Source organism: Phlebotomus argentipes, unplaced genomic scaffold (genome assembly GCF_947086385.1).
Source record: "Phlebotomus argentipes unplaced genomic scaffold, Phlebotomus argentipes genome assembly scaffold_4, whole genome shotgun sequence".
NCBI lineage: Eukaryota > Metazoa > Arthropoda > Insecta > Diptera > Psychodidae > Phlebotomus > Phlebotomus argentipes.
The window spans coordinates 1,570,709-1,579,104 of NW_026776174.1; the positions used below are offsets into that span (position 1 = coordinate 1,570,709).

The window sequence follows — 8,396 nt, forward strand, 5'->3', positions numbered from 1 at the left end:
TCAACTTTGAGATCTTAGCAGTGTTTCGCTGGGATTTCCACAGAAGGCGGAATATTTGAAATTCTCCACAAAGTGTGGAAATATAACGAATAAGTGCACGTGAACGAAGAATTCAATCATTCTGCTGAAGAAAGTGCAAAAATGATCATTGTGAAAATTATTACGCACGGAAAAATGATGAAAAATGCTTTTGAGATTGAAGAAAATGCGTTGCGCATGAATACAATGCAGGAACAGAAGGGAAGTGTAATAAAATCATAAAATCCATCAGGTGAACAGTTGTGCCCGGACCGTTGCCAGGTCTACAAGCAATAACAACAAGAAGGAAAAGGTGTTTTCACTTCATTTCACCCTTTGAGTTCGTGTAGTGAAGCAGAAAGTCACGGAGGACGGCTAAAGAGTTAAATTTCTCCCCTCGTTCAATTAATGGACAAATGGTTTGGCGAGAAACGGTGAGTGAAAATGCAGAGAAAGAGTCCTGATTATCCTGCTAAGAGTCAATTTTCCCTAATCAAATACACAGGTTGTGGCTGTTTGGTAATCATTTGCCGCTTCTGCCGAGAAGGTGAGTTATTAATTAGAGAGAAAAGCCACTATTTTCCCTTCGGACTCTAAAAAATTCTGTGGGAAATCGCCAGAGAAGAACATTTGGTCAGCACAGTGTCCGATATTGATTGATTACAGTTCGGTGTGTGTCTGGAAAGGTCAGGCAGTAGCATTATCCTGTGAAAAGGTCTTCTGTCTGAGGAAAATCATTATTGACCACACGCGTCAGTTAGAAAATATTTTCTCAACGTCTCGCCCTCGTCATTTCACCTCAAGAGTGTTTGAAGAAAGTGTTCTTGACATCGATTTTCTCTTAGAGATTGCACGAAAATTTATGCAAAAGACCCTCATTATACAATTTAACTCATTTTAAGGACACTCATGAGCATTTTCACGTAATTTGAAGGATATTTGGATAAAATGTTTCTCACAGAAATATTTCATGAGGATTAATTGAAAAGTTAGGAATATTGATTTATTCAGTGGTTTAACCTTAAACCTTGACTTTGTGAATAATTCATGTGGGTGGCTTAATGACCTCTGGGACAAATTCATTTGGTAAATATTTACATAGCCGAGTCAGGATTGATTTTTCTCCGCAATTACAGAGATAAATATCACACATGAACAAGCTGAACAAGCTATAAACCCTTCTCGCTCTGCCGCTTCAATGCGTTCTGCAGAAATTCCTTCGCATAGCACTGCATTCCCTTGAGTTATCGATAGCAATTCAATAGTCATAAAGCTCCCTGTGCTCGCCCTACTATTCCACCTTCACCCCCATCCGAAAAACCATTGTCAATGCGATACATTGAACCCAAATGAACCCTCTTACCGCACTTCTCATTCTCACCTGCGGCACAAATCACTTCCTTCCGCGGCCCAGCGTGTAAAAATAGTCCTGGCATTTGATACTCTTCCGGCAGGTCGCGAGGGAGTAGCCGCATGGATCGATACGAGAAGCTGTCCCGCCTCGGCGAGGGCTCCTATGGCATCGTGTACAAGTGCCGAGACCGCGAGTCTGGCGAGCTGGTGGCTGTGAAGAAGTTCGTGGAGTCCGAAGATGATCCGGCCATCAGGAAGATTGCTCTGCGAGAGATTCGTCTGCTGAAGAACCTCAAGCATCCAAATCTCGTGTGTCTGTTGGAGGTGTTCCGGCGGAAGAGGCGTCTCCACTTGGTCTTTGAATTCTGCGAGCACACAGTCCTCCACGAACTCGAGCGACATCCCCAGGCAAGGCTCTGTTGCACCCCAACAATCTCTGTCTCTGCACTATGATTAACCCCGACTTTTCCTCCCAAAAGGGATGCCCAGACAACCTCACGAAGCAGATCACGTACCAGACACTCCTGGGCGTGGCGTACTGCCACCGCCAGGGCTGCCTTCATCGCGACATCAAACCAGAGAACATCCTGCTGACGGCACAGGGCCAGGTGAAGCTGTGCGACTTCGGCTTCGCCCGGATGCTCACTCCCGGCGAGAACTACACGGACTATGTGGCCACGCGATGGTATCGCGCCCCCGAACTCCTCGTGGGCGACACTCAGTACGGCACACCGGTGGACGTGTGGGCTGTGGGATGCGTCTTCGCGGAGCTGGTGCGCGGCGAGGCGCTCTGGCCCGGACGCAGCGATGTGGATCAGTTGTACCTCATCAGACGCACCCTGGGCGATCTCCTGCCGCGTCACCTGACCATCTTCAATCAGAATGACTTCTTCAAAGGCGTCACGTTGCCCGTGCCGCCCACAATTGAGACCCTGGAGTCGAAGATGCCGCCAAGAACCCTCCAGAATCCCCTCATGATCGATTTCCTCAAGGTGAGCGCGCGTCTTTTCTGCATTATTCACCACATAATCACAGGGCATCGTGTGTATCAGCCAGACAAAACCCACTTACACAAGTTTTCTGGCTTTTCCACTTCTCGTCTGATAAAATATTAAATTGCGGCGATGGTGCCGATAAAGACTTTTCGCTAGCGTGGCGGTTGTATTTTTAGACAAAAATTGATAGAGAAGTTCAGGAAGTGTTTCACAAATTCACATCGTAAAACATTCAGAAAACACGGAATAAAAGATTCACACAAAACTCTTTGCAGAAATGCCTGGACAAGGATCCAGCGAAGCGATGGAGTTGCGAGAAGCTATCGTGCCATGCCTATTTTGAAGACTACGCGGCGAAGATGGGAACAACCCTGGAGGCCAAATCTCCTGCTCGGGAGAAGGTTAAGGTGTCTAGTGAATTTTGTGTACTTCTCTGAAATTTATCCGCTTCTTTCATCTCTATCCATCTTTACTTATCTTATTTTCGCTATTCCAACCACACAAAGACACAATTTTTATCTGTTTGATTTGAAAATCAGTGTGTGTTATTTCCAACCACCAGGACATTGTTTCATCCCCACAAAAGAATGTTGAATAGACTATCTAATATATTGCGAGATATGACTGTTAATTGTTGAAATGTAACGACTTTGCAGAGTTCGCTGCCCTCACTGTTGCCCGGTCCAAATCCCGAAGTGCGAATACCACAGAAAAATGTGATTTTGCGATCTGAGCAACATTTACCGACCATTTAGCGAGACAGTGTAATGAAGTTCACTAGCGAAATTCTATCGTCTCTCAAATTTTCTAAAAAGAAACTAATAAAAAAAAAGTGCTGCAACTACCTTTGATGTGAGGCATATAAATGTAAACTGTTGAACTCTTGTTGGACGGATAATAAAGTGCGCGCAATGTACAGAAAAATGTCACCAAAAACAAAGCTTTCCATCAGTATATCTTTCCATCTTAAAATGTATTTCTGTTGTTTTTTTTCTACTCCACATTCAGACGAAAAGAAAACATGTCTTATTTGCCTCCACAGCGTTGACACACAGTACATTATAAAGAAAAATTTTTGGGGATAATTTAGCAATTTAGATCATCTCAATCAATCGGACTTTGTGTCGCCCTTGCCATCACTCGGTTGGAACTTCTGCAGTCGCCTTTGGCGCAATTCCGCCTTCTCTGACGACTCCTCAGGCACATGGTAAATCCCTGCGAAGCTCGTCGTGTTCGATTCCGCCTCTTCGTTGTTTGAGCTTGGCTCCTCACTGCCAATATCCTCCAACTTCACCACATTCTCATCTATCCTTGTGGTTTTCACCTGACTCGTCGTCTCCTCCTCGACATGCGGCGGCTTCTCTGCTGACGCTCCCGAGGGTCCAGGCACCGCGAATGCCCCTGACGTGGATGCACTAGGCTCAGGAGCAGCGGCTGAAGGAGTTGCAGCAGCAGCAGCAGCAGCAGCGGGAGTACTTGGGAAGGCCGCAAAGTCATTTCCCAGCGGAAATTGTGCATTAATTGCTGTGTACTGATTCATGAGAGCCACAGAAGCGTCCAACATCGTTTGAATATTCCTGAGAAGCTAGAAAACGAAACATTTCCATCACTTTAGTATGTAAATTTCACGGTCATCGAGGACTTTCCATTCCTTCTTAATTGTTATTTCTCTCAATCACGAAACGACGTTTTGTGTGTAACACATCGCGTCTTATCAATAATGCAAGGATGGAAAGTCCATTTTATCTCTCATCTGCACGGCAATTTACCTTGATTCTCGCTTCAACATGCCTTCTCTCTGTGCCCTCGAGAGCAGTCAATTCTTCATCTGTGAGGGAAGCCAGAGTGGATGGCATTGGGGGCGGCGGCAGCAAGTAGGGTGTCATCATTGGGAAGTTAGCCATCGGAGCGCCAGTTATTGGAGGCGGCAAGAAGGACGGGATAGTAATCGTGGCGCCAGTGTTTGTACCCGTGGCGGTTGCTGCACTGCCAGGCACAATATTTGGCGGGAAAACCGGCGCTCCCGCTGGAGGAACTTGGCCTGGAGTCGCTGCATTGACATTTGGAGTTGCCGGCTGATTGCCAGCCGCTGCCGGTCGATTGGCGGCATTCGGAACAATCCGAGCCGCTTGTGGAGCCGCCGGAGTGGCTTGAACCGGTGTGCGAAGAATGTTGAGTCGACACGTAGGACAAGTTTGCTGGCGTTGGAACCACGATCGGAGACAAGCGGTGTGGAAGATGTGGCCACAGGGAAGCTTCTTCGAGTGACTCACCATGTCTTCGCGACAGATGATGCAAATATTGTCCGACATATGCAACTCCTCAGCCGTGGCGTCCGGATAGAGGGTGTTCATGTTGCGAATGGCTCGCCTCGAGAGAATGACGTCGTTCAGTGCTTTCTTGAAGTTCCTACAGAGGAGATAATAGAGAGAATTTTCACTTGATTTACTTTGCTAAAATCTCCTGCGGAACAATTTTGACTCAAGCGGAGCCAGAGAATATTATCACTGAATTGAGAACAGTGTCTCTTATCGCCTTGAGCGGTGAAAAGTGGTGAGAGAGATACGATCCAGCATTGCAGAGGGGCGCGCAATTAGTGAAATGTGAAATGTTTATCGATTAGAAACTGAATTGTGCTCATATTATGATTTTTTCCCTCGCAATTCTGATGAACATGAAATTTTTTTCACCACCAAAAGAATTGATTCCGCTTCGGAAGTCATCAATTGACCACCTCTCGCATAGATTAAATAAAGTGTGATTATCTGAATGGAAGAGACTCACACACTTATTTGAATTTCCTCCCCACCCAGAGACGCCCAGCTGAGTAATCGCTCTCGCGATGAGCGCACAAACAGCCAGGAACTCACCTGATAGTGTAGTACATTGGTCGGAAGGCGAAGAGCGGCAGCGTGTAGATCCTCACCATGATGACGACGAAGAGGATGTACAGGACAACCCTGATCAGTCCAATGATGAGCTCTGTGTAGAGCAGGAACACCGCCTTGTTCTCCCACGGACTCTCGGAACGCAGCTCTGTGGCGTGCAGAATGTACTTGATGGTCGTGTTGGCCACCATCGTGATCAGAATGGCGTACTCGAAGCCGAAGACCAACTGCACGGAGGCTCCCTTGGAGATGGTGGAGTAGTAGGCGTGCGAGATCATCATGAAGTCCAGGATGCCCAGGACATTCACCAATCCCGCCACGCGTATGTGGAAGAGCCATCCGATCACAGGACTCCGCTCCATCTGGAAACACCAGAGAGAGAAATTTCATTAAACACTCCCTCGACAGACTCCTCCAAACAGCATTCTCACGTAATCCACGCGATCCTCCGCGAGCCAGTGGAAGGATTTCAGGAAGAGCAGCACCGTGAACAGCGCAATGAACTTTGGATTGAAGTCATCCCGAAAGACTGTGAATGCAAGGCAAGTCTCAGTCAGAGCATACCAGAATCTCTCCATCAGGTGCTCAAACTCTGCCGCCCTCAGGGTTCCCAGGAAGATCTGCAAATAAAATGTCAGCAACTCATGTGTTTTCCCAGTCTTTTCTCCTACCTTTCGCATCAGCTTCCCGAGCATCAGGACCAGCACCATGGACTGGATGTAGATGACCTGAAACAGAGACGGGCAGAGGTGAATCTCAGCCTCGCACGGCACACTTCCTGACCACCTCTTACCGCCATGCTGGGGTTACTCTTCGTGATGTAGACCACAGATGGATAGAACTGCTTCTTCTGGTAGTAGGCATTCCCGATCACGGCGGCCGTGAGCCCCATGGTCACCAGTGACACACCGATAGAGCGCATCTTGAGAATTTCGGCAGCCAAGAGGCTGATGCTCTCGAAGAATATGTTAATATTGCGGAAATGCGGTGAAATCTGCCTGGGGAGCACCAGAAAAACAAAAGGTACACGTCAGGGCAGTTCTGACGTCTTCCACACCTTCCACACGACCAATTTCTCCGCTGCGGCGAACGGCGGCGAAGTTCAGTGTAGGGGAAGAGGGCGCATCCCATGCAAAACCGCTGCTCGTTTGGCTATGGCTTTATTCTGAACTGAACTTAAAACTGTGAACATTTTGTGATAATGATGCGTGCGGGACTTCTTAGTCATCCGCTGAGAACTTGACATCGTGCACGGGATAGCGTCGGAGATGCGCTTTGAGATCCTCCGCATTGAGGCAGTACACGCTGCAGGAGGGACACTTGATGGTGAGCTCCTTGTGTGCTCTGTAGTGCTTTCGCAGCTCGGAGTTGATCTTGAAGGCCTTCGGGCAGAAGGGACACGGGAAGGGGCGCTCTCCGGTGTGCGTGGTGATGTGATATCGCAGCGCGTCGGCCGTGGCGAACTCCCTCTTGCACACATTGCAGACAAACTCCTTCTTCAGGCCGTGCTTGTACATCATGTGGCGCCTGAGGGACACCTTGTCGAAGATGCTGATGTTGCAGATCGAGCAGTTGATGCGCGTGGCCTTGCGATGAACGTGGTTGATGTGGCGCTTCATGTTGCGCTCGCCCAGGCACTCAGCGCCGCACATCTTGCACTTCATCGGCGGCTTCTCCTTCACGTGAATGCTGTAGATGTGCGACTTGAGGTTGCACTTCTTGCTGAAGGGCTTCGCGCACACGTGACAGATGAACGGCAGCGGATGACTCGCATCCTGGTGATCGTGATACAACTGGAAGTCCCGGAACGTCAGATTGCAGTGGCGACACTGAATCTGATGTTTCGGTGACTCCTTCTCCAGCATGTGGCCGTGCATGTGCTCCCGGACAGTGTACTCCAGGCCACAGGCGCACGTGTAGGTGGGCCTGCGGCGAGGGCATCGATGTGGCGTCTCCTCGCCCACCTTGATCTTCCCATTGCAGGTCGGACAGTTGGTGAACTCCGTGTGCACCTTGCGCAGATGCGATCCCAGAGTGACTCGCATCTCGCCACAGATGTGACACATCTTGAACACATCCTTTATCACCTTCCTCTCGTCCGGCACCTCCTTAGGCTTCGCCCACCACGGATCCACCACGTCCTCCTCGTCGTCCGATCCCGCCGCCATTCTCACCTCAATTGGCTGCGTCTCCACCTTACTGCCAGCACGTCTTTTCCTCCACTCCAGCAGCGCGGCATTGGTTGGGCGTCCCACCTTGTTGCCGAACATCTTCGGCCGTCCCACAAAGCCCTGTCTGGCCTTCACCTCGACGTTCTTCGGGCTGCTCACAACCTTCTTAGGGCTCTTCACGACTTTTCTCACCTCCTCCTCCTCCTCTTCCTCCTCCATCTCTCCGCGGGGCCGCCACTCTTCGTCGTCCGGGTCCAAATTGTCGTACAACTCCTCGTCGGCTTCCTCGTTCTCGTCCTCATTCGGAGGAGCCTCCAGCTCCTCAATCGTCTCCATGGGGAAGCGCACGTGAACCTTCGTGATGTGACGCTCCCGGAAAGCCGAGTCGGCAAACTTCTCCTCGCAGAAGTCGCACTTGTACAGTGTCACGTTGTGATCCACATTCAGATGGGACAGGAGATGACTTCTCTCATCGTATTTGATGTTGCACACCAAGCAATTGAAGGTCTTCTCACGCTCATCACTCTGCCCTCTCAACTTTGACCCTCTGCTCGTTCCCAACTGCTGCCAATTGCTCTTCTGACCAGTCGGCATGGTGCTCTTCCTTGGACTCTAGAAGAGGCCACAGAAGGAAGAGAATATTGACAAACTTTCTTACGACAAAACGCAAAACAAGCTTTTAACCTCTTTCTGCGTTATGATGAAATTGTCCTGTCCACTTTGTACTATTTTCCTCTTCACGCCCGGTGTTTTCACCGAAACCATGCAAATATCGCTTTGAGTCTCCAATTTGCCAACCACTTGGAACATTTTGGATGGAAAATTGGCTGGAAAACTTAGGAAAACAACCAGAGCAAAATTTTGACGCGCACTCAAAATGGGATTCGCGTTCCAACTCGTCGAAAGAGGGTGTGTAAATAAAGTGCATGTAAATTACCTCCACTTCACACCGTTAGGTATTATTACAGCGT

The 8,396-nt window shown here is 48.9% G+C and overlaps 3 protein-coding genes across 3 annotated transcripts; 1 reads left to right on the top strand and 2 right to left on the bottom strand.

Annotated features, from left to right (window-relative positions):
• Window positions 1-287: 287 nt before the first annotated feature.
• Window positions 288-3,207, top strand: LOC132258741 (cyclin-dependent kinase-like 4). Its single transcript, XM_059756196.1, has 6 exons — window positions 288-452; window positions 524-565; window positions 1,473-1,779; window positions 1,851-2,363; window positions 2,642-2,773; window positions 3,023-3,207. Exons 1-6 carry the CDS (start codon window positions 427-429, stop codon window positions 3,119-3,121), a joined length of 1,119 nt encoding a protein of 372 aa, XP_059612179.1. The 5' UTR covers window positions 288-426; the 3' UTR covers window positions 3,122-3,207.
• Window positions 3,208-3,318: 111 nt separating this feature from the next.
• Window positions 3,319-6,313, bottom strand: LOC132258737 (E3 ubiquitin-protein ligase HRD1). Its single transcript, XM_059756188.1, has 6 exons — window positions 6,048-6,313; window positions 5,926-5,982; window positions 5,686-5,874; window positions 5,237-5,616; window positions 4,136-4,775; window positions 3,319-3,951 (listed from the first exon to the last, which is right to left on the bottom strand). The coding sequence occupies exons 1-6, from the start codon at window positions 6,174-6,176 to the stop codon at window positions 3,475-3,477; spliced, it is 1,872 nt and encodes a 623-aa protein (XP_059612171.1). The 5' UTR covers window positions 6,177-6,313; the 3' UTR covers window positions 3,319-3,474.
• Window positions 6,314-6,398: 85 nt separating this feature from the next.
• Window positions 6,399-8,326, bottom strand: LOC132258738 (histone-lysine N-methyltransferase PRDM9-like). The gene is made up of 2 exons (XM_059756189.1): window positions 8,110-8,326; window positions 6,399-8,037 (listed from the first exon to the last, which is right to left on the bottom strand). Exons 1-2 carry the CDS (start codon window positions 8,233-8,235, stop codon window positions 6,475-6,477), a joined length of 1,689 nt encoding a protein of 562 aa, XP_059612172.1. The 5' UTR covers window positions 8,236-8,326; the 3' UTR covers window positions 6,399-6,474.
• Window positions 8,327-8,396: the final 70 nt, after the last annotated feature.